Raw genomic sequence first — 26,974 nt, forward strand, 5'->3', positions numbered from 1 at the left:
GACATTCATGCATTCATTTTCATTCATGTTCATATTCCATACTGCCCATTCGCTGAGGTTAAAACATCAATTCGCTTTTGGCATACATACGGGAAACCAGGGACTCCACAAAACTGCTACCTTTAAGAGAAGAGTTCAAGGACTCATTGATACAGGTATCTACGATTCATAGTGCCAGTAATGCAACTGGGAACCCATTCCCTAACCATATCGAAAGGGATGTGAGCATAGTGGGGAAGTGGACGAATGGAAAGTCAGAATGCATAGGACCTGCAGAAAGGGAGTAGGAGAAACGTCACCTGATAGAATTAGAAGAAGGTATGTGCCTTTCATGGAGTAGACAACAGTCGGGAGGTTAGGTGCTTAAACCATAAAGAAAAGATCCACAAAGAAAAAAAAAAGTAGCGCCTCTGAAGCAGATCAGTCCCCTTACGCTGATCAACCGTTAGTAATTTATTACGATGCGACGAAAGAGCCGGTGAAACCAAAAATGATAATCGAAGTACCATCTCTTTCCCTACAAGGACAATAAAGCACGTACCCATGGAAATATGACGTTAATATCGTCCACACCCTGAAGATGAAAAATCCAAAGCCATGACTGGAAGCGTCGGGGAATTAGGTCATTCACTCGTAGTGGAAGATGTTATTCGAAGGAGATAGAAGAACAGTGACTTGAAACAAAAGGAAAAGACCGATGCATGTGACCGATGATGAGCATGAAACTGCGCCTGAACAAAAGCTAAAAATCCTGTGGACGAGGAGGAAGCACAGGAATTCTTAAAATTTATCAAGCACAGTGAGTACAACATGGAGAACAATTGAGTAAGCACCAGCGCGAATTCGGTATTATCTCGCTGTTGAATCAGAACCACACCGAACGCTCTGCTGAAAGTGTTAATCAAGCTTATGTTGGCAAACAATGTATCCGTTGAAAAACTGGATAGGTGGATGAACAACTTGAATGCGGATAATTTTATTTCTTTAGTGATGATGAAATACGCCCAATGGTAGAGGCTCAGTGAAAGCATTGCATATCACAACCCGTTGCAAGGGCTACATAATACCGAACGTGCTCATCGATAATGGTTCGGCACTCAACGTTATGCCTTTGGCCACGCTTTCCAGAATTTCGATGGATCTGTCCCATTTAAGGCCCTGTCATCTACGGTAAGGGCATTCGATAGGAAAGGCGTAAAGTATGAAAAAACTGAGATCCCTCTGGAAGTGGGTCTACATATATGATGTCGAGTTCCAAGTCATGGAAATTACATCCTCATATACTGCTTTTGGGAAGACCCTGGATCTATTCTGCTGGAGCGGTCCCATCATCCCTCCATCAAAAGGTGAAATTTATCATGGATGGCTGTTTGGTCACTGTCGAGGGAGAAGAAGACATTGTCGCATCTATCTCTGCTGATGCGCCATACCTTGAAGTGCGCAAGGACGTAGTGGAATGCTCCTTCCGATCCCTTGAATTCGTCAATGCCACATTCTTCACTGAGGGAAACAAAATTCTCGTGCCTAAATTGTCGAGAAATACTAGAATGGGTGTCAAGTTGACTGTAGGAAGGGGAGCTCGAGTGAGAAGAGGTTTAGGGAGATATCTGCAAGGAATAGTCAGGGCTCTAAAACCAGTGCATCATAAGGCCCGATACGGTTTGGGGTTCCAGCCGGACATGCGTCAAGAAGAAGACAGTGGAAGAAGATCAAGAAGAAGGATCGCGAGAACCTTAGGCCGAGAACCAGAATGGGAGCCTATGGAATTCCTCCTGTGTCAGAACATTTACATCTGCGGAATGATATACCTGAGGTAGGACAATGCACAAGGCACAATGTTAATGATCGAAAAGGGTTTTCAGAACATCAGTATAAATGTCATTAACAAAGGAGCTGACACAAGTAAATATGTCTCAAGGATACGCCTTTGTCCCCTGGTTTCATGTTGAACAATTGGACTGCCGAGGACCTTCTTGTAGTTTATAAGTCTTCAGAGTAATGCTCAAACATTAACATTCTATTGTGTCCTTAGATATAATAGAATTCTTTGTAGGAGCTTGCATTCGCTCTTTATCATTTAAGTGAATATCAATGAAGATGCATTTTGTCACGATTTTTCGCATTATCACTAATTTCATAATCATTTTCTCATTTCATAGCTATCCTTACATTTGCCTCATTGCATGAATAACATTTTGTTTGTTGTTTCCAATACTTGGATGTCCCCGATAGCTCTTTTTCCATTCAACTTCAGGTGCTCAGATATTGACGACATGAATAAGCCGTTACGAATCTTGAAATTGATTTTGAGAAGGCTGTTTGCTTAGGAATTTGAAGCCGAAGAAAATGCTGAAGATTATGTCTCATCTCCTGAATTGTTAAGAATGGTGGAACAAGAGGATAAACAAGTTCTGCCTCATGAAGAATCTGTGGAAACAATAAATTTGGGCACTGAAGAGAGGAAACAAGAAGTGAAGATTGCGACTTCTATTTCAGAAAGTACCAGGCATAGTTTGATCACTTTACTCCGCGAATACAAAGATGTTTTCGCGTGGTCATACCAGGACATGCCAGGGCTAGATGAAGATTTAGTGGTCCATAAGCTCCCATTAAAGCCAGAATGTAATCCAGCAAAATTAAGACGGATGAGGCCGAAATGCTGTTGAAAATAAAGAGGAAGTCAAGAAGCAATTTGACGCTGGCTCCTACAAGCCTCCAATATCCAGAATGGGTGGCTAACATAGTCCGGTACCAAAGAAAGATGGAAAGTACGAATGTGCATGGATTACCGTGACCTGAATCGAGCAAGCCCAAAAGATAATTTCTCTTGCCACATATTGACACGTTGGTGGACAACACAGCAAAACATTCATTGTTTTCTTTCATGGATGGATTCTCGGGGTATAATCAGATCAAGATGACCCCTGAGGATATGGAGAAAACTACTTTCATAACAATGTGGGGAACGTTCTGCTACAAGGTGATGCCATCCAGGTTAAAGAATGCTGGGGCAACATATCAGAGGGCTATGGTGACGTTATTCCATGACATGATGCATAAAGAACTAGAGGTCTACGTCGATGATATGATTGCTAAATCTCGAGGAGAAGAAGAGCATGTAATGAACCTCAAGAAGTTGTTCGAAAGGCTGAGAAAGTTTCAGCTAAAGCTTAATCCAGCCAAATGTACATTCAGGGCTACCTCGGGAAAGTTGCTAGGCTTCATTGTCAGTGAAAGAGGTATCGAAGTTGATCCAGATAAAATAAAAGCCATCCAAGAATTACCACCTCCGCGCACGCAAAGGAAGTTAGAGGATTTTTAGGGAGATTAAATTACATCGCCCGATTTATCGCTCAACTTACCAACCAATGCGACCCAATCTTTCGGCTTCTTCGAAAACATAACCCGGGAGAATGGAATGAGGAATGCCAAGTGACCTTGATAAGATAAAACAATATTGTCCAGTCCTCCAGTGCTAGTACCGCCAACTCCGGGAAGACCATTAATTTTGTATCTGACAGTGTTCGAAAGTTCAATGGGTGGCGTACTGGGACAACATGACGAGTCAGGAAAGAAAGAAAAGGCGATCTACTACCTCAGCAAAAAGTTCATTGAATATGAGGCAAAATATTCGTCCATTGAGAAATATTGTTGCGCTCTGGTTTGGGTAGCTCGGAGACTCAGACAATATATGTTGTATCACACGACATGGCTAATTTCAAAGCTGGACCCAATAAAATACATGATGGAATCGCCGGCACTATCAGGAAGAATGGCACGATGGCAGATCCTCCTTTCGGAATATGACATTGCCTATGTAAGTCAGAAGTCGATAAAAAGGAGCGCAATAGCTGACTTCTTAGCAACTCGAACGACAGAGGAATATGAGCCTTTAAGATTCGATTTCCCAGACGAAGACTTAATGTGCATCACAGAAATAGAATCCGAGTCATCAAAAGAGAAGTCGTGGAAGATGTGCTTTGATGGTGCGTCAAATGCTTTAGAGCATGAAATTGGAGCAATCCTGGTATCACCAGACGGGAATCATTATCCGTTCACTGTAGGACTGAACTTCTTCTGTACCAATAATATCGCAGAATATGAGGCCTGTATCATGGGGCTTCGTGCAGCTATCTAACGAAACATCGAGATCTTGGAGGTGTACGGGGACTCAGCCCTAGTGATTTACCAAATCCGTGGAGAATGGGAAGTGAGGGGCTCAAAATTGATTAAGTACAGCGATTTAGTGGCTGGATTGATCAAGGAATTCAAAGAAATATCTTTTCATTACTTCCCACGAGAAGAGAACCAACTGGCTGATGCCCTAGCCACTTTGGCTTCAATGTTCAAAGCAAGTAGAGAAGCAGAAATAATGCCCCTCAAAATGAGCATATACGAGGTCCCTGCACACTGTTGTAGCATTGAGAAAGAAGTAGACGGACGGCCTTGGTTCCATGATATCTTAGAATATATCAAGAATCAAAGGTATCCCGAACAAGCGAATGAGAACGATAAAAGAACAATTAGAAGAATGGCAGCGGAATTTGTTCTTGATGGGGATATCCTGTATAAAAGAGAAAAGGATCAGATACTTTTGAGATGTGTGGATGATGTTGAAGCCAGAAAAATACTTGAAGAGGTCCATGAGGGAATTTGCGGAACGCATGCCAATGGTTTCAATATGGCCAGAAAGATCATGAGACTCGGTTATTATTGGCTGACAATGGAAAGTGACTGCATCAATTTTGCCAGAAAATGCCACAAATGTCAAATCTACGGCAGTAAAATTCATGTAGCCCCTTCACCCCTTCATGTCATGACTTCTCCGTGGCCTTTTTCTATGTGGGGCATAGATGTCATAGGGCTAATTTCTCCAAAAGCTTCAAATGGACATCAATTCATTTTTGTGGTTATCGATTACTTCACAAAATGGATTGAAGCAGCTTCGTTTGCCAATGTGACGAAGATTGCAGTGTACAAGTTTTTGAAAAAGGAAATCATTTGCCGATATGGTTTGCCTGAAAGAATCATTTCAGATAATGCCATGAATCTGAACAATAAGATGATGGAAGAAGTGTGCAAGTAATTCCAAATAAAGCATCATAACTCCTCGCCCTATCGCCCAAAGATGAACGGGGCTGTGGAAGCAGCCAACAAGAACATTAAGAGGATCATTGGGAAAATGACTGAGACATATAAAGATTGGCACGAGAAACTTCCATTTGCTTTGTTTGTATATCGCACATCTGTGCGAACATCTACGGGAGCAACTCCTTTCTCTCTAGTCTATGGAATGGAAGCTGTGCTACCTATCGAGGTTGAGATCCCCTCTCTGCGAGTATTGATGGAATCAAAGTTAGAAGAAGCAGAATAGGTTCGAGCTCGATATGATCAGTTAAACCTCATTGAAGAAAAACGTCTAAGGGCAATTTGTCATGGGCAAATGTACCAAAAGAGAATGATCGCAACCCATGACAAGAAGGTACGACCAAGAGAGTTCCATAAAGGAGAACTCGTTCTGAGAAAGATTCTCCCAATATAAAAAGACCTGCGAGGAAAATGGGCACCAAATTGGGAAGGACCATACGTTGTAAAAAAGGCATTCTCAGGAGGAGCTTTAATCCTTACCGAGATGGATGGGAAGGAGTTACTGAATCCGGTGAATTCAGATGCGGTGAAGAAATATTATGCTTAAGATGAAAACCCGAAAAGGGCATCTTAAAAAAAAAGGATCAGGGCGAAAACCCGAAAAGGGCGTCTTGGTTAGTACAAAAAGATTAGGATGAAAACCCGAGAGGACGTCCTAATGAAACAAACCTGGCGGTCGAACGATAGGTCAAGTAGTGAGACTACAGTATTTGAAGCACTTCTGAAAGCTCGAAATTTTCTACGCAAGAAGCCATGCTCGAAAAGATTATTGATTGAGGAACATGGAAGAGTTCATGTGTTGAATATCTAGAGCATTTGTATCCATTGAATACGACCTTTTCTTTCTTTTTGACATTTTTACTCTCATTGGTTAACTTTCTTTGTTTGCCACATTTGAAATAAAGGAATATGAGATATCCTTTTTATCCCTACCTGACCATTTTCATGCATCTCATTATATGTTTATTTAATGATAAATAGTGAAATGACATACTCTAAACAAAAGAAATGTCAAGCATTACCCGGATAAGAATTCGATAAGTGCAAGATCTTCAAAGCAAGAACAAAGTTTAACCAAGGGCAAAAGGGTGATATCTGAGAAATGTCGATTACTCGTAAAGCTCGAAGACAGGTATGAGGCCTGAAGAGAAGGTCGAGAATCAAAGCAATGAACGCAGATCCTCAACAATCATGGCGAAAATGACATACGACCAATATGCTTAAGGAGCACTGCATAATCATGTAGGCATAAAGGCATTTAAGACAAACATGTGCATATCATGATGACATCATGCATGGCATATACAGGTAATCCAGTAAAGCAAGAAATCTTGAATGAGAGTCGCACTGAATCAAAGGAAAAGATACCCGAGTTCTACCAAAGGACTGGTTATGGTATTTTGATGTTTAATATTCATGCTTTCCAAGGAAAATCAACTCATATTGCGAGAGATGAGTTGAGCCTCAAGACACGTTGAGGTATTTTTAATTTTTTTTTTCAAAATCAACTCATATTGCGAGAAGTGAGTTGAGCCTCGGGACACGCCGAGGTATTTTTAGTTTATGTTTTAAATTGACTCATATTGCGAGAGGTGAGTTAAGCCTTTTAATTTTTGTTTTTCAAAATCAACTCATATTGCTAGAGGTGAGTTGAGCCTCAGGACACGCTGAGGTAATTTCAATTTCTGTTGTTAAAAAAAAATCAACTCATATTGCGAGAAATGAGTTGAGCCTCAGGACACGCTGAGGTAATTTCAATTTCTGTTTTCAAAATTCAACTTATATTGCGAGAAATGAGTTGAGCCTCAAGACAGGTTGAGGTATTTTCAATTTTTGTTTTCAAAAAAAAATCAACTTATATTGCGAGAGGTGAGTTGAGCCTCGGTTCACATGCTGAGGTATTTTCAATTTCTGTTTTTAAAAAAAAATCAACTCATATTGCGAGAGGTGAGTTGAGCTTCAGATTACACACTGTGGTATTTTTTTCAACTCATATTGCTAGAGGTGAGTTGAGCCTCAGGACACGCTGAGGTAATTTCAATTTCTGTTGTTAAAAAAAAATAAACTCATATTGCGAGAAATGAGTTGAACCTCAGGACACGCTGAGGTAATTTCAATTTCTGTTTTTAAAATTCAACTTATATTGCGAGAAATGAGTTGAGCCTCAAGACACGTTGAGGTATTTTCAATTTCTGTTTTCAAAAAAAAAAATCAACTTATATTACGAGAGGTGAGTTGAGCCTCGGTTCACATGCTGAGGTATTTTCAATTTCTGTTTTAAAAAAAAAATCAACTCATATTGCGAGAGGTGAGTTGAGCTTCAGATTACACACTGTGGTATTTTTTTCAATTCATATTGCGAGAGGTGAGTTGAGCCTCAGGACACGATGAGGTAATTTCAATTTCTGTTTGTCAAGAATCAACTCATATTGCGAGAGGTGGGTTGAACCTTTTAATTTCTACTTTTTCAAAATCAGCTCATATTGCAAGAGGTGAGTTGAGCCTCGGGGCACGCTGAGGTATTTTCAATTTTTGTGTTTTAATTTCAACTCATATTGCGAGAGGTGAGTTGAGCCTCAGGACACGCTGAGGCATTTTCAATTTTCGTTTTTTTAATTTATGTTTAAAAAAAAATCAACTCATATTGCGAGAAGTGAGTTGAGCCTCAAGACGCTGAGGTAATTTCAATTTTTGTTTGTCAAAAATCAACTCATATTGCGAGAGGTGAGTTGAGCCTCAGGACACGCTGAGGTGGTTTTAATTTATGTTCATAAAAAATTAGCTCATATTGCAAGAGGTGAGTTGAGCCTTGGCTCACACGCTGAGGTATTTTCAATTTCTGGTTTTCAATTTCTGTTTTTCAAAAATCGACTCATATTGCGAGAGGTGAGTTGAGCCTCGGGACACGCTGAGGTAATTTCAATTTCTGTTTGTCAAAATTAACTCATATTGCGAGAGGTGAGTTGAGCCTCGGCTCACATGCTGAGGTCTTTTCAATTTCTGTTCTTTAATTTCTGTTCGTAAAAAAAAATCAACTCATATTGCGAGAGGTGAGTTGAGCCTCAGGACACGCTGAGGTAATTTCAATTTCTGTTTTCAAAATTCAACTTATATTGCGAGAAATGAGTTGAGCCTCAAGACACGTTGAGGTATTTTCAATTTCTGTTTTCAAAAAAAAAATTAACTTATATTGCGAGAGGTGAGTTGAGCCTCGGTTCACATGCTGAGGTATTTTCAATTTCTGTTTTTTAAAAAAAATCAACTCATATTGCGAGAGGTGAGTTGAGCTTCAGATTACACACTGTGGTATTTTTTTCAATTCATATTGCGAGAGGTGAGTTGAGCCTCAGGACACGATGAGGTAATTTCAATTTCTGTTTGTCAAGAATCAACTCATATTGCGAGAGGTGGTTTGAACCTTTTAATTTCTACTTTTTCAAAATCAGCTCATATTGCAAGAGGTGAGTTGAGCCTCGGGGCACGCTGAGGTATTTTCAATTTTTGTGTTTTAATTTCAACTCATATTGCGAGAGGTGAGTTGAGCCTCAGGACACGCTGAGGTATTTTCGATTTTCGTTTTTTTAATTTATGTTTCAAAAAAAATCAACTCATATTGCGAGAAGTGAGTTGAGCCTCAAGACGCTGAGGTAATTTCAATTTTTGTTTGTCAAAAATCAACTCATATTGCGAGAGGTGAGTTGAGCCTCAGGACACGCTGAGGTGGTTTTAATTTATGTTCATAAAAAATTAGCTCATATTGCAAGAGGTGAGTTGAGCCTTGGCTCACACGCTGAGGTATTTTCAATTTCTGGTTTTCAATTTCTGTTTTTCAAAAATCGACTCATATTGCGAGAGGTGAGTTGAGCCTCGGGACACGCTGAGGTAATTTCAATTTCTGTTTGTCAAAAATTAACTCATATTGCGAGAGGTGAGTTGAGTCTCGGCTCACATGCTGAGGTCTTTTTAATTTCTGCTTTTCAATTTCTGTTTTTTCAATTTATATTTTTCAAAAATCAACTCATATTGCTAGATGTGAGTTGAGCCTTGGGTTCACATGTCGAGGTATTTTCAAAATCTACTTTTGCGAGAGGTGAGTTGAGCCTTGGCTCACGTGCTGAGCTATTTTCAATTTCTGTTTTTAATGTCTAGTTTTACAGAGTCAATTCATATTGCGAGAAATGAGTTGAGCTCAGGATCACATGCCGAGTAAAGAATCAATATTAGAGCTGATTGAAGACACCATATTTTGTCTCCCTGAAGTTGCAGTGGAATTAATCGAGGATATCAGATCTTGCCTTTCTAAAGTGGCAGAAGAGAAGACCCAAAACCTTATCTCACTGAAGCGATAGAAGAGCATATTGAATTACATTGGAACAGATTGAAGCTACAAGGCATATCTCCGAATTTGCAGTGGATTGAACCAAAGCTACAAGATGCGATGGACTGGAAAGAGACTACCTGGATGAGAAGAGCACCAAAGAAGTCCATACTTAGTAAGACCGGGCAAAATTGGCCTTTCTTTATATCTTTGCTCTATTCTCGTTACACGATAATAAGCAAAGAGGGGCAGCTGTTGTAGGCCAATTTTAGCCCATTTACATCAAAACCCAATTTAGCCTTACCTAACCCACTAAAATTAAACCCAAAACCCAAAATCTTAACTACCCAAAGCCAAATTTACATCAAAACCCCAATGGCCCAAACCCTAAGCCCAAATCAAAATAAAAAAACCTAGCCCACAACTTAAACTTTTCTCAATTAGCCACTCCTTTTCCACCACCAACTCCACTAGCCACACCTTTTCCACCACCAACTCCACTAGCCATTCTTTTTCCACCACCAACTCCACTAGCCACACCTTTTCCACCACCAACTCCACTAGCCACTCTTTTTCCACCACCAACTCCACTAGCCACACCTTCTCCACCACCACTTGTACCTACAAATGAAGACATAAACAATAAAAAAATATTTTGTAAATGGCTATATAAGCCTTCTCATATTTTGTATAAGGGGGGATTTTTTTTTGGAGAGTTTTTGGGAGAGAAAGTTATTGTAAAGGATTTTTGGAGAGGTTTCTTTTTAAAGTAATTAAGGAGAAGAGTTATTGTGAAGGCTAGTTTTTGGAGAAGCTAGTTTTTTTTGAAGATTAATCAAAGATCAAAGCAAAAGAGGTTTCTTTGTCTATTCTCATTTTAAGTTCTTTGTTTACTTATTTTTTTCCTTTCAATCTTATTTTGTTTCTTTTATACGAAAGTAAAAAAAAATAAAAGGAGGAAGCTTACCCATTTTTACCGAAAAAGTTTTTTTGAGGTCCGGCTGCCGTGTACGGTGGCGCCGGCGGTGGTCCGGCGACCGGACGATGGCCGACCTTGTGGCCGAAAATCATCCACCCTCTCCCTCTCTCTCCTTTTTTGTTATTATTATATTTCTTAATATTATATTATATATATTCTTTTAATATATTAGGTATATTTTAAATTCTATATTACGTATATATATATTTTATACTATTTTATTTATATATCTTTAATATTATATTATTTATATATATATTTTTCTACATGTTATCTTATGTATATATCTTAACTATATTATGTATATATTTTTAACACTATATTATGTACATATTTTTAATATTATCACGTATTTATTTTTTATATATGTACATATTGATGTAGTATTATTAATAGTATTTTTTTTAAACATCGTTATTATTTCTAATATATATTATGTACATCTTTTTTATTTCTATTTTATTTTTTATTTTTCAATATTAATTATCATTATTCTAATATTTTGATATTTTAATATTTTATATTTTATATATTTTATTATTCACATCATTGTTCGCATTTTTTGACAATAATATTCTTGGATTTTTTTTACTATCATTTTAAAAATTTTTTACATTTTAATTTTAAGAATAAGGCAATGTATCAATTTTAACATTAAGTCATCGATTTCATCGCTATGTTGGGTGAAATTAATCGGCTCGTGTTAAAAACGGGACGTCCTTCTAAAAAACAAAAAAAAAACTTGCAACTTCTCATTTCCTTCAATCGGATCACACTTAAATGTCAAATTGAATTCGTATTTTTAAAAATCAAGACAACATGTGTTTAATAAGATACCAATTTTGGGCGTCGCGAGGGTGCTAATACCTTCCTCGCGCGTAGCCGACTCCCGAACCCTAAATTTTCTCTGGATTTTAATGTAGACCTAAACTCAACCTTTTATTTGTTTTAATAAGAGATCTAATAGGTGCCCGATCACACCTAGGAAAAAGGATCGGTGGCGACTCCCTGTTTATTTCAAAAATCAAACGTCAAATTTCAAATTTTTTTTCAATAAATCGCCACAATTAGCGACCAAGCTAAGCTAAAATTTTTACGTCGCTACAATAGTAATAATAATAAATAATAAATAATACTAGTAAAATAATAATAATAGCAAATAAAATAAAAATAGCAATGAGAATAATAATACTGATAACAAAAAGAAGAAGCTAAATGAGTAAATAAATAAAAAAGGAAAACAAAATATGAAAGATTGAAAGCAAGGGACTAAACTGAATTTAAAACGAAAATTTGGTGCCAATTTGAAATAAAAAATAAAAGAAAAGGACCAAATCGAACACGCGAATAATAAAAGAGGGACTAAAGTGGGGAATAACCCCACCCTCCAAAACACGCAGATCTGATGTGGACCAAAATGAAATAGGCGCGGAAGTTCTGGGGCAAAATTACAAAGTCAAAAGAAACAAAATGATTCAATTAAAAACATGCGACAAAGTGGAAGGACCAGGTGCGAAAATATTCCCCTAGCTGCAAAAACACGCGGATCCTAATTAGAGCGGGTCGGATCGACCCGTTTTACTCCAAAACGACGCCGTTTTATATCAGTAGGCACTAAGCCAAAACGATGCTGTTTTATAAATGTTATAAAAGTCAATTTTTTTTTTAAATTTTCATTTCAGCTATGGTTTTTTAAAAAAAAGAAAAGGGGAAGGGTTTTGGTGCTCTGGGCTAGATGATTTCCGGCGATCGGACCACCTTCCATCCGTCACCGGCGACCGTCGTATACGGCGGCCGAAAGTGTAAAATCGACCCCTTTTTAACCCTTTTGCTCCCCTCGCCCTAGATCCGTGGTTAAAATACCCAAAAACCTCACAAAAGCTGATAGAAATTAAGGAAAACTCTCGGTTTTAAACTCTCCGATCGCCCAAACAAGGTAAGAGTTGATATATTTTTTATATCTATCTAAGAATAATAGTAGCGGAGAGGAAAAGAAACAAAAGAAATCACCTTTCGACTTTTCTATTCGATTGCTCTCAATATTCAATTTTTTTATATTGATTTTTTTTTGGTCCTCCAATATTCAAGAATCCCCCTTTTTACAATCTGTTTTTGGTGGCTTTATAGCCAATTTTTACAATCTTTCTTGCTATTGTTCATGCTACTTTTTATTGCTAGGCTATTGTTTCCCTTTTTATGTTTCTTTGCTGCTATCTCTCCTCTTTTCTCACTATTTGCAGGTCTTTGGAAGCGATGGGACGAGGCCAGGGAGTGGTTGAGCCTCGAGCGTTGAACGCGCTGACCAGGCACGTGAGGACCGGCGCACACTGCTGCTAGAATTTTTTTGTTTCTGCTTTTTTTTTTCTTTTTTGGGTTACGGGCTTGTAAAATTTTGGGCTAGAGTAGCGTTTGGTTTGATTTGGGCTTGTTTGTATTAAGGCCCGGTCAAAATTTGGGCCTTGCAGACAAAATATATAATACAATGTAATATAATGGATTAAATGTTAACTTTTCTTGGCTTATAATAATAAATATATAATTCAAACAATACTTGAAGAATATATGAAAGAATTATAGAATTTGATTTATTAGTTTGAACCAAACACAATATAATACTAAATATTTATGTGTAAGTAAAATAGTTTTTGTAAAACAAAATCATGAAATATCTTATGGATGAAGATCATCGCAAAATTACAAGACATTACGATTTAACTTTTGAACTATATTTTTTTTTCCATATTTTGGTATTTCATTTTGTTTCATTTTGGCACTTGAAATATCATTTTCATCACATATTATCTCTAAAATTACCAATAACCAATAAGAATATGCAATGTGTCACCTTATTATTACCAACTATTTTATTTTGAAATAAATTGAGATGAAAATAATAATTCAAGTATCAAAATAAAACAAAAAAAATCTAAATAGAAAAATGTATATAATTCAATAGCTAAATTATGAATTAAACTAAATTAACATGAGCCTTATTTTTGGTTATATAGTGGTAATAACCTTGTCATGTTGACCATAGTGTAAAGAGTATTTAATTTGAATTTATTATTCATTGAACATTAAATAATTAAATATTATTAAATATATAATATTTAAGGAATAAGTAAATTATTTATTTATATATAATAATGGGTAAACTATAAAAATAGTCATTTTTGTTTGTCTCAGATTATATTTTAGTCACTTATGTCTGAAACGTTATGTTTTAGTCACTTATATTATCATTTTGTTACAAAGTAGTTACTCTGCCATTAAGCTCCGTTACATCCCTAGCGACAATCTTAGGTGGCAGTCCAAATAGGTTTTAAATGCCAACTTGGATGTCCAAATGGGATGAGAATAGTTTTTTAGTCAAAATGGAAAAGAAAACTAAAAGAAAAAGGAGACTGCCAATTTTTTTTTCAGTTCAATGTGTAATTAATTTAAATTTTTATTTAATTAAAAACCTATTCTCGTCCTAGTTGGACATCCAAGTTGGCATTTAAAACCCATTTAGGCTGCCACATAAGATTGCCGTTAGGGAGGTAAAGAAACTTAACGGCAGAGTAACCACTTTGTAACAAAACAATAACATAAGTGACTAAAACGTAATATTTCAAACATAGATAACTAAAATATAATTTGAGACAAACAAAAGTGACTATTTTTGTAGTTTACTCTATAATAATTTGAATTGAGTCAAATCCAATCATATTAATTTAAAATTAAAGTTTTTTGATTTAAATTTAAATTTATCCAAATCAAATTTATCAAACTCAATAAATTAATTGGTAACTCTCGAGGATAAATCATTTTAGTTAGAGATAAAATTTTGAATTGATTTATCAATTTTTCTTTCTCACTTTATTTTTTATTTGTGAATGATGATGTAGATGTGACTATTGCTATCGATTCACCATCAGTTGATCATATAAATCCTTAATCATAGGTCCATTTTTTTTGGTACTAACCTCAATAATCATTGTGAATTTGAGAGGAGGAGTATCTTCTTTAGTCATTGTCCCACAATTTGATTACCAAAAGAATATTCACTTTGAAAAAGATAGAATGAAAGAAGGCGATGAATGATGATGATGATGAGAGGAACCTTAGACAATTTCATGCTTAGCTATTATTGTCCTACAATTTGAACACCCTAAGAAGGCAATGATTATAGCCATGTTGAGACACAACCAAGATTTATTTTCATCATATGTTGTTTTATAAATGAAAGATATGCACCTGAGAGGGAAATTATTCTTCATCTTACTCTTTTCTTTTAAGGGTTTATAATTACAGTACAAATTAGGGGCAGCCACAGAATTTTGGATTCCTTTAAAAAACTATAATTTTATATATTACTATGGAGTAAAATTATATTTTAATCTAAAATTGATAAAATTTTAATTTCGTCTAAAATTATTTGATATAGCGACGATTGTAAACTTTAGAAACGGGTTAAGATTTTACTACATGTCTAATTTATTTATTTATTTTAATTTTTAAATATAACTTACTCCACCCCTGGAATTAAAAAGTTTATGTGTATCAAATAATTATCCTTTATAAAATTATAAACTAATATAATAGTAAAATTGTAGTTTAACTCTTATGAAAATTTCTAATTCAACTTTAACCTTCGGAAAAAAATTCTAACTTCACCTTTACTATATATCACTCATAATACATGTCCCATCAATGACCAATATAAAAACATAGCAAATGAATAGCAAAAAAAAACTCGGCAGAACTTACACATGACATGTGCACATAATAAGATTAAAGATTAATTGGCTAAAATAAATCTAAGTTAGAACTATATGTGTCACTCAATAAGTATGCAAATTCTAGTATCCTAGTCAAACTACATTTGTAAGGTATAATATTGATTCTAGTTACATTTTTTGTTAATTTAATCTTTATTCTTTTGGGGTTAAATTTGGGTCTCAACCTTTTAAAAGAAATCAAATTTAACCATCAACTATTTGAAAAAAAAAGTGAATTAAATTTTTTTATTGAAAATACCAACTAAAATGTTAACTTTTTAAACATGAGAGCTTCATGTGTAAATTCGCATTTACCTCATACTAATCTTTTTTTAATTTTTATGAACTTTTATAGTTTTTTGAATTTTTTATTTTGAATATTTTTATAAATTTTAAATTATTTGTGACGTGACATATAAGAGCAAATAACTCTATATTATCATGAAGTGCACATAAACTATCACATGTGTTGCCACACCAACATCATTAAAAAAATTAATGGTTTAGTCAATATTTATGTTAAATAAAAGTAAATTGACTCTTTTTAAAAGATTAATAGTCAAATTTAATTCAAAATAAAATAAAGATTAAATTAACAAAAATTATAAACATTAAAGACTAAATTTTTCATTATTCCATTTCATAAATAACAAATCAATTTAATGTTGAACCATGGAACCGACAGATTGAAGTCAGCTTTTTTACAAACATACCTTTGAGACACTGTGGAATTGTCATTAAAAATCCATATTTATTTATTTATTTATCCATATTAATAAAATGATAATGATAAAAATAGTTTTTAGAAAAAAATAAATAAAGGCAATTGATCCGAAATCTTGGCGAAGTTGCCTTGCGCTTACTTTTGGCACACAACACTCCCTCAGATTCCGCAGTATACTAAAGGCCAAAAGCCAATTTAACTACTTCTCCACTGTCTCAAGGTATTAGGACTGCATCATCAACAACAACAACTAAAATTTTAATTCTTTTATTAAAATATTAAAAAATAACTATTATTTATTAAAATAATTAAAATTTTATCTTTTGAACAATAATTTAAATTTTTTTAATTTTTCATTTAAATTCTAATGGTGATTTAAAATGCGAGATGACAGATGAAAACATTAGTCTAACAAAATAAAACTTCCGTCACATCATAATGATAATTTAAAAATTACTTTGAAAAACTCAAATTGTCATTCAATTTAATTATCATTTCATATTATTTAAGTAAATAATTAGAATGCCATATTATTATGTAATTAATTAATATATTTATAATATTCATGTAAAAAATCCGCATTTGATGGTTTTAGAATACAAATGAAATAATTACTATAATTTATCATGTAAAAGTAAATATTTTTAATTTAAAATAATAAAAATAACTTAAAATTGTGTACAAGAAATTATTTTTCTAATGAAATATTCCTTTTAGAAATATTTATAATTTTTTTTTAAAAATTATCAAATGATATTGAAGAGCCACGAAAAAAAAGATATTTTCCTTCAATAAAATTTTAAAAATCAAAACACAAAATTAATATAAAAATTGAGAACTAAAAAAAAACCCAAGAAAAAGGTCATTTACGTAAATTCAGTGGATTTTTTAATTCCTCCCAAAGTTATCCCGTGAACTATCGCGCCCTCCGCCTGGTCACGTGGCTTTTGTCTTCTGTTTCCACAATCGCATCTCTTGTTTACGTGAAATAGCCATAAATATATAAACATCAGCTTAATTCGATATTTAAACAGTTAATATATATAAATAAAATAAAATAATGCATTAATTATATTATATCATTAAATATCTTTTCATAAAGATGCTTTGCCAACTACCTCTTATGTCATTTACCAGTCACATAAAAGTGGGCCCCCAATAATAAATCTCCACCGCCCATGTGACAGAACATGATGCTAATGACCTTTTACGGCCGTCGGATTAAAAAGTGTCCATCACAGTTAATAAACTCACTTGTACCAACATCAATCACAATTAATAGTACGATACAGATATTCCATTTATTTTTTAATAAAATTTGAACGTTACGAATTTTGATAATATTTAAATTTAAATATTTTAATTATAACATTTTTTTAAAAATGTTTTTATATTAGTATAAATAAATAACTAATTCGATTTTAATTTCAAATACTAATTCTCCAATTTAATATAAATAATAGCTTTGAATTTCAAATTTTACAAAAAAATGTAAATATTTAAATTTTATAGAATTTTGCATCTAATCTCGTTCATGAGTTGAGTTGACGAAAAAACAGAAATAAAAAAGTTAAATTTTTGGTTAAAATTTGTTGATGGCCCCTATATTTGTACAGAATTTGAGATTTGGTTTCTATATTATATGTTAAAAATTCAATCCTCTCATTTTTAATTTTAAAAACAATCTAATAAAAAATACTTATGATTTTAGTAATTAGATTGAGATTATTAAATAAAAAAAAGAATTAATTTTTAACCTTTTATGCATAGGGATTTAATCTCAAATTTTGTCAAAGTACAGGGATTAACTATAAATTTTTACCTTAAAATTTTCCTTGACTGTTATTTCACTGCAAACGGCCACACTCACTGAGTTACTCACTAAATCAGCTTTAAAATAAGAAAGAAAAAAGATAAGAGAGAAATGTGAAAATGAGGCAATAGAAAAATAAAGAAAAAAGCAAAGCAAAACAAAGCAAAGAGAGAGAATTTTCGAAAGCTTTAAGCTAAGCTAAGATGCTAAGATTTACTCTCTTATGGCTTCTCGTTTTCCTTTTTGCATCTATTTCTTCATCTTCAGCACGGCCTGGTTAGCTTCCACACTACTCCTGTGTCTTTCTTTTTCAACTTTTTTATTTGGATAATTTTTTGAGGTTGCTTCTAGATTCGGTTAGGTATCTAAATATTTGAATTGTTAGATTAGTTGCATTTTGATTGAGCTTGTTAGAAATGACTCTTGATTTTCTATAATTCAGTGTACGGTTCGTTTCTTTCTTCAGTGATTTGCTAGATTGGCTTATTTTTGAATTGTGACTTTGTGTTTCGCGTTGATGATAATGAGTTGTGAGGTCGTGGATATGAATTTTTTTATATGGAAAATTTAAGTCAATAGGTCTGGTTCAAAGAATCTAGGCAGTTGCTCGGTTTCGAACCTGTTTGGATGCGAGAAAATGTAGGAAAATGATTGAAGGATAATTTTTTAAGTTTTCTTTTTTTTGGTTCTTTGTATGCCATGCGGGTGGAAGTAATAAAGGAATTAAGCAACAAATTAGTTTATTAAGAAAAAGAAATATAAAAATTCTTCCAAGGCCTAATGGGGAGAGGTATGAAGAATCTATTGATTGGTTGTGGATTCTAGAAGTATCTATTGTTGTTTTGGAATTTTAAGTTGGTAAAATGAAAGTGTACTACAATGGAACTTTGTCTTGTGAAACAAGAAAACACGAAAGAGTAGCATGGAAACTTTAAGTGGAGTTGCTTATCATATGTATATTGTTTATTTTGCTTCATTTGTAGCTTAGAGCTTGTCGATAAACGAGCATTTGCTTTTCATTTTCTTATTTAACAATTTCTTCTTGTTTGGTTTGTTTTTAACTCGGTCATGTTTTCTTACCACAGCACCTTATGCTATGCGTATAAGCTGTGGAGCTCGTCAAAATATCCGCACCCCACCAACCTATACACGTTGGTATAAAGATTTTGCATATACCGGGGGAATTCCAGCTAATGCAACGGCACCAAGTCATATCACTCCTCCACTAAAAACACTTCGCTATTTCCCTCTGTCTGAAGGACCAGAAAATTGTTACATAATTAATAGAGTACCAAAGGGGCACTATTCTGTGAGGATCTTCTTTGGATTAGTCGAGCATGAGATTGATAATGAACCTCTATTTGAAGTATCTATTGAAGGCACCATAATTCATTCACTGAAATCAGGTTGGTCTAAAAATGATGAACAGGTGTTTGCTGAAGCCCTTGTGTTTCTTTTGGATGGCTCAGTATCTATTTGCTTCCACAGTACCGGTCATGGAGATCCAACAATTATTTCTATTGAAATTCTTCAAATTGATGAAAGAGCGTACTATTTTGGACCAGAATGGGGTAGAGGTGTAATCCTGAAAACAACTTCAAGACTGACTTGCGGCACATCAAAGCCAAAATTTGATGAAGATTATAGTGGGGATCATTGGGGTGGAGATAGATTTTGGCATCCCATCAGAACTTTTGGAAAAAATGCTGATGCACCGAGATCTACTGAAAGTGGCATTAAAAAAGCTTCAACTGTGCCGAATTTCTATCCAGAAGCGCTTTACCAAAGTGCGGTTGTTAGTACTGATAATAAGCCTGATTTAGCTTATACGATGGATGTGGATCCGAATAAGAACTATTCAATATGGTTACACTTTGCAGAAATTGATGCTACCATCACCAGTGCAGGGAAGAGGGTATTTGATGTCCTGATAAATGGTGACACTTTTTTTGAAAATGTAGATGTTGTGGGCATGAGTGGTGATCGCTATACTGCACTTGTACTTAACACAACTGTTGCTCTTAGTGGGAGGACTCTGACAATAACCCTTCACCCTAAAAAAGGCAATCATGCTATCCTTACTGCCATTGAAGTCTTTCAAGTTATAGTTGCTGAATCCAAAACTTCTTCTGAAGAAGGTATTACTTTCTGCTATTACTTATATAGTTTTGCTTCTATGACTTCTGCTGACTATTTATTCTGTGTATGAGAGGACCCAGTATTGGGAATTGTTTTTTACTGCCTATGCATGAACAAGATTCTTTCTGATTGGTGGTAGACATTTACTAACTTGTTAAAGATTCCTGGTTCTAGTTAGGGCTTTGCAGTCATTGAAGAAATCATTGGGGCTGCCTAATCGTTTTGGGTGGAATGGAGACCCATGTGTTCCCAAGGAGCATCCATGGAGTGGAGCAGACTGTCATTTTGATAAATCTGGCAGAAAGTGGTTCATTGACGGCCTGTAGTTTCTTGATCTTTTGTCTTATCATTGAGTTTTGTTTTGTTTTTTGTTTCTGCTGATATTATCCGTTCTTTTCAATCTTCTCATGTTGGTTTCACAATTTATGTGGAGGAAACTGATGTCTCTGCTATGGCCTCTTCCACCGTTCTTTGATGTGATAAAAGCCTCCTATGCTGCTATGCATATTAATGTCCAAAGGGATATTACTAAGATATTTTATCTATATTACTAGTGAACTTTTTCCACTTTAAGGAAGCTGTTAATCATAAACTGTTTCCATCTTTTTTCTATCTGCAGTACATGTTGCATTCTTAAGTTTTAACCAATATCATTCTACCTTGTTTGTGTCATATTATAAGTATGGAGAAGTGTGTGCTATTCACAAGCCTGGAAAAAGATGCACCTAACTACCTCTTAGCATTCTCAGCCACTTGACTACTCCTGTTTGCTAGATAATGGATCTTATCCCTTAAGAATTCTATGAGGTTCCTAAAAGATTCTCATATGTACTCACAGTTTTCTAGTTAATGAGCCTTGTCCACTTCGTTTGTATTTGTTAACAGCACTGCTTGTAAGATATGAGAAGCAAGTAAAGGCTGAAGCTGCTTCTATTCATTTGCTTTCCCTACATTTCTCTTTAGATTTGGTTTTCCCTAATCCCTTAGGCCTAAATTTCTGCACTTTATTCATTTATACATCAGCTGTGACTCCTAAGATCCTAATTAGTGAAAAATTAAAAGCTTTTTGGAAAGAAACCACTTAATTTCCATTTAATGTCTGCTTGCCATGCACTGGCGCTGTGGTGCACAAGTATACTTATAGCATGTGTTTCCTGGATAATGAGTGCATTCTTTGTGAACCTAGAGCATACATGTTTTGAAGTTCTAATTGCAACCTTATGATGAGATTCATGCATGGCTTAATGTGAATTGTCTGAATCATTTATATTGCTATGTTATATGTAATTTCCTTCTATTTCTGCATGATCAGTGGTCTCGACAATCAAGGTCTGAGGGGTTCCTTGACTAATGAAATATCCAAACTACATCACCTGCAGAGCATGTAAGTGAAAAAGTTCTCAATCACTTTCATTTTAGTTACTTCTATTTTTCTTTCACAAACTGTTGCATACATATTCTTAATTTTACATGCGAAGTATCCCTTCCTCTTCTTTATGTTGTCCTTGGCTTCTACAGAAACTTGAGCGGAAACTCAATTCATGGGGCCATTCCATCGTCACTTGGAGCAGTCACCAGCTTAGAAATCTTGTAAGTGCAGCATAATTTCTTGTCCTTGAAGACACTTGTGATTGTATTAACATCTACATGCAGAACTTTGAAATAATAATCTACATGCGGATAAACTGTGCTGCACTTACAAGATTGTCCCTCTAGATGCAACCCTTTTGTCTGTTTCCTCCGTAATGGATATTGTTTAACTTGTTTGTTCCTTTTCATTTTTAAAGACAAACACATTATAGTGTTAGGAGGAGTTTTTCCAGGGAACCAATAGTTTTCTCTATTAGAAATTTTACTTTCCAAATGTGTATGTGCTATTTATTAAAACAACTTAGAACTCAATGTAGACCTTTTTAGTATTTGCTGCATGAGCATGCGGTAGGTTTGATATAAATCATCATATCTAATGCGTTCTAGATCAACGATGCATCCATTTCAGTTGTTAGCTGCATTCTTTTCTTTTGATAGCCATCAAATTCTGGATGCATAATATTTACTTTCTTCTCTTAAAGGACAATTTGAGCCTGAATAATATATGGGTTATGAAAGAACATGATTTTTCAGTTCATCATTTAATATTTATCTAAACTTCATCCGTCTTGTTGATATAATGTGTGGACATATATCTGCAGAGATCTCTCCTACAATTTCCTTAACGGATCAATTCCTGAAAGCCTGGGAAAGTTGACTGCATTACGCAGACTGTAAGTTTTCAACCCGTTAGTTAACTCCGGAAATCTAATACAGTGGGAGTTTGATTTAAGTTCTCATTTTTCAGGAATCTTAATGGCAACTCTCTTTCTGGAAGAGTCCCAAGTGCACTCGGAGGAAGGCTTTTGAATGGTGCTAGCTTCAAGTATGTTCTAAGAATCTCATTAGTATTGGTCTGCAATGCAATGTTTCTCTAAGAGTAATGAACTTTTCACATGATGATGATAAAAGGAATGAAATACTAACAAACATAATCATACACTTGCACGTCTATTATTGCAACTTTTATACCGGATACTTTAATTTCCATGCAGTTTTACCGATAATCACGGTCTCTGCGGCATACCTGGACTACCTAAATGCGGACCCCACCTCTCTGCTGGTGCGAAGGTTGGCATCGCCTTTGCTGTATTTTTGTCTCTTGTACTCCTTGTTATCTGTTCAATATGTTGGTGGAAACGGCGACGGAATATCCTTCGAGCACAGCAGATTGCAGGTTAGTACCTTAAGGATAAATCTCATAACAATTAGTCAATTACTATAACAAGTTTTTTTAGTGAATAACTATTTTTAATATTAAAATTGTTTGGTTTTAGATCCCTTGGGAATCGTATGAACATGAGACATCCTATGGTAGTGATTAATTAAAACCTGCAAAGTTTTGCATAAAATCAAAGTTTGCACAAAGCCACATTTGTTGTTCCTCTTTTTTCATTTCTATTCCGAGCTTATATTTCATTCTCTTCAGCTGCATCAAGAAGTGCCCCCTATGCAAAATCAAGGACTCAATCATCACACGATATTCAGATGTCAAGGAATCCTAGTCGTGGCCAGACAGCTTCCGAGAATGGACCGAGCTTGCTATCGTGATCCAATCAGTTTTCCATCTCTTGGTTGTGTTTATTTTAGACCAGGAAGATGAATTGCAAAACAACCGAGTTGATTTTAGTTCATGATGCCCTCTGCCTAATCTCTTGACCAGCAAACCGGTAAAAGCCGATAGAGTCGCACCTAAAAGGTAATATAGAGTCGCACCTAAAAGGTAAGATAACCTTGAAAAATTGATACTAAATGCAGCAAAAATGAATCATTTTGTACATTAATTTGTTTGACTCTTCTTTTTTCTTTAAATCAGTTTTGTCAAAAAAAAAAAAAAGGAAGAAGAAGAAATCTTGTAACTAATTGAAGAACTAACTAAATGCATATAAAAAGGAAGAAGCCAATATTGTTTCCACCAACATCTTTTGTGTGGTGAAACCAGAAAGGAAAAAGTGATGTCTACTGGCTTTTTCATCTTCTTCATGGCAGAAAGGAAACAAAAGGATTCTAACAATTGCAAGCATAGCTTAATCCTTTAAATTCATTCTCACAAGTTTTAGGTTCGTTTATTTATTTTTCAAGTGTTGTTTAGAATGTTAACAAAATATAAAGGCTAGGCTATGCTATGGTATTAATATTTTATGTTTTTTGTTTACATTTTGTTCGATCAAAAATATGTGTCTTAAAATTTACGTAAATACATTTATATTTGTAAATAATTGATTTGATGATATTATTTGTTTTTTTAATGGAAGGGGTTCATTTACACGATGTAAAAATTATTTATATGATTAATGTTTTAACAATCCAACTGTTATATTTTATGGTTTATTCATGTAGATCATGCATGTGAAATTTTATGTAAGTTTTAAAATTTCTAACTATTTGCTTGTAATTATATATTAATGTATAGAGCATTTTAAATCAATATAAAAGAGAGATCGAATCTGTTTGAAAATATACATGTATGACAAATATAATTAGATTAATATTTTTAACGGTTGGATTGTTAAAATATTAATCTTATAAATAATTATAAAAGTGTGAAGCTACTTCAGTTTTTACGCTATGTAAATGGATCATTAACTTTTTAAAAAAAATAATTTTAAACGATATTCTTAATAAGATTTTAATATTTTTATTAAATTCTAAATATTAACATTTAACATTTTTTTCTGAGTTTAACATTTTTGTTAAAATCTTTTTAAATATTAAAATTTGTTTGAAACTTATATTGTTGTCTAAATTAGATTAGATCAATTAGTATATCAGTTTGAAAATGAAGGGGTTAGATCAGTTTTAGAGTGAATTGGAGTCAGAAGTGTGGACAGTTGAACCAATAAAAAAATTGGTTGAATTAATTTTATTTTCCCTAAATTAATGTCCCAAACTAAAAAAACCCCAATAAGTTTAACCCATTTAAATACTTAAAAAGTATTTAAAAAAGAAAAAAAGCAAATCTAAATTAGATTGTATAATTGATGTTTATATCATTATTTTTATTTATAAATTTTAATTTCTTTTTCTAATTTTTACTTATTTTTCAGAATTATTCCTTTTATTAGATTGATCAAACTAGTGGTTGGCTTGAAACTTGTTGATGGCTTGAATGATTTAACTATTGAACTAAAATTTGATGGTTTGATGGTTCCAAAATATTACTTACACAAATAACATCATCCTTAAATAAAAGAAAGATCAAAATTTCAAAAAGAAAAAACTACGGGGACCTTTTAGAAACTTTAACCATTAGAAAAACAAGGAAGGTAGTTTTTTATTATTTATTATAAGAAAGTACAAAAATAGCCGAACTTTAGAAAATCAATTTTTCTTTAGGGTCTATTTGTTTACATGTAAAAGGTTTTATAGAAATATTTTTTATATTTTTTGTACTTGTTTCACAGAAAATAGTTTGGTCAACGAAAAATAATTTATAGGTCAAGATAAAATAAGCCATTTTTCTTGTAAAATGACTTACACTTTTTATAAGCGTAAGTCATTTTCCGAAAAAGAGCTCATCTATAGATAATTTTATTTTTATATAAAAATTAACTTAAATCAAGCTTAATATTATTATATTGATAATAAATTCTATTTTTATTTTTAAAAATATTTAAAATATTATATTTTTCAATATTATTAAATACACATATTTAATTATTTATATTTAGTCATATAATAAATTATTAATATAATAAATATAATTTATTATTTTAATAAATTATTTAATATTTTAATTTTATTTTAATAATAAATTTTTAAAATAATAATTTTAAATAATATTATTCACATATTATTGAAAATATTCAATATTAATATTTTAATAATATATATTTATTATAATTATAAATATATTAATAATAAATGTTTTATAGTATAAATGTTAGAATATGTCATAAATCTACGTATACTTCCTAGATTTATAATTTAGTTTTTGTACGTTTATTTTCAAGATAGTCCATTTACTTTTCAAATTTAAAAATCAAGTCCAATTGTTGATATCGTTAATTTTTTTTTGTCAATTTTGTTGATGTCATATTTTTAAATAAAAATACTCACTTAGTAGTCATGTAATTAAAAAATGACATTGTAATAAATCTGAATTTAATATAATATTTTTAATATATGCAAAAATAATGTAAAATATAAAATTATTGATAAAAATAAATTCAATTAAATAATGAAAAAAGTAAGAAAATCTCAAATATATGCTTGTTTAATTGAAAACAACTTTTATGAAATATTTTTAAGAAATCTACAAAACAATAAAAAATATTTTATACAGATTTATCTAAACACTAAAAAATATTAATTTTTCTAAAAAAATAAATTATTTTCTAAAAATTATTTTTCGAAAATTATTTTGAATGAAAAAAAATGTGCTTTAACCTCATTACACTTTCACCTAATTCCAGCGTCAGCACAGCACTGAGGCAACCGTCGTTTCAAACTCCATTCTTCACCTCTTACAACCATTTTTCTAAGGTGGGCCCCTTGTCTTAAGCTACGTGCCGATATTAAAACGTGGACCGAATCTGTCGGCATCCAAAGGGAGTCCCCCACTCACGGTACTCTTTTAACCTTTTCTTTTATATATTATTGAAGCAGGGATGAATGAATTACGACTTGAACTTATATTATGTAAGAATCTTTCAACAAATCTAAGACATTAAAACTTATCAATTAAACCGTAAGTTCATTTTCCTAATGAAGGCTCCATCAAACTAAATTAATAATTTTTTTTTACAAATATTAAAATATATTTGTTTTAAGTAAAATAAGATACTCAGTGTAAAAAGTTTTTCTTTCAACATAAAATTATTCTCTTATTTTTGTAAAATATCTTACAAAGATTTTTTTCGTAAGATATTTTTTAAACTGATAAGGTTCTGTTCATTGTAACACCCCATATCCAACCCAAACATTAGGTCAAAATATCGAGATATTACATTCTATACTACATTCTTCACTTATTAAATATTTTCTTATAAAATTTCATAATTTTCAATTTAGTCTATTTTTGTCATAAAAGTTCAATATTAACTAATTAATCATATTAAATAAATTTTATTTCTTGTTACACTTTAATCATATAATTTATTTCAATATCTTGTTTCACATGTCAAATTTCTATGTATTTCACTTTTATTATTCATCCACATATTTTTTCAAGTTTAACAATTTAATCCTTGTTATCATAAAAAATTCATATTTTTCAACAATTTCACTTTTATAATACTTATGCATATTTCATCATCTCATAACACATTCATTAAACTTTTATCGTAATTTTCTTATTAACATATTAAATTATTTTATACTTAAACTTTTGTACATTTTTCAATTTAGCCCCTATTACCATGTAATTTATTTTTCATCATATAAGCACTTTAATAAAATAATTCATTATAATATCTTATTTCACATAACAAATTTTCATGCATATTATTTTTCTTGTTTCAATTATAAATTTCATAAAGTTTATAATTTAATCCTTAAC

General features: G+C 33.0%; 1 protein-coding gene and 1 long non-coding RNA gene across 2 annotated transcripts; both read left to right on the forward strand.

Moving 5' to 3' along the window:
* The first annotated feature begins 11,697 nt into the window (after positions 1-11,697).
* Positions 11,698-12,993, forward strand: LOC107890260 (uncharacterized). Its single transcript, XR_001681898.2, has 2 exons — positions 11,698-12,381; positions 12,686-12,993. It is a non-coding gene; the product is annotated as an uncharacterized lncRNA (long non-coding RNA).
* Positions 12,994-17,802: 4,809 nt separating this feature from the next.
* On the forward strand, positions 17,803-23,527 carry LOC107889010 (receptor-like protein 4). The gene is made up of 9 exons (XM_016813298.2): positions 17,803-18,021; positions 18,831-19,883; positions 20,059-20,206; positions 21,197-21,268; positions 21,403-21,474; positions 22,077-22,148; positions 22,223-22,300; positions 22,470-22,651; positions 22,904-23,527. The coding sequence occupies exons 1-9, from the start codon at positions 17,949-17,951 to the stop codon at positions 23,023-23,025; spliced, it is 1,872 nt and encodes a 623-aa protein (XP_016668787.2). The 5' UTR covers positions 17,803-17,948; the 3' UTR covers positions 23,026-23,527.
* The last annotated feature ends 3,447 nt before the right edge of the window (positions 23,528-26,974 follow it).

The sequence above is a fragment of the Gossypium hirsutum genome, chromosome A09 (genome assembly GCF_007990345.1).
Source record: "Gossypium hirsutum isolate 1008001.06 chromosome A09, Gossypium_hirsutum_v2.1, whole genome shotgun sequence".
Taxonomy (NCBI): Eukaryota; Viridiplantae; Streptophyta; class Magnoliopsida; order Malvales; family Malvaceae; genus Gossypium; species Gossypium hirsutum.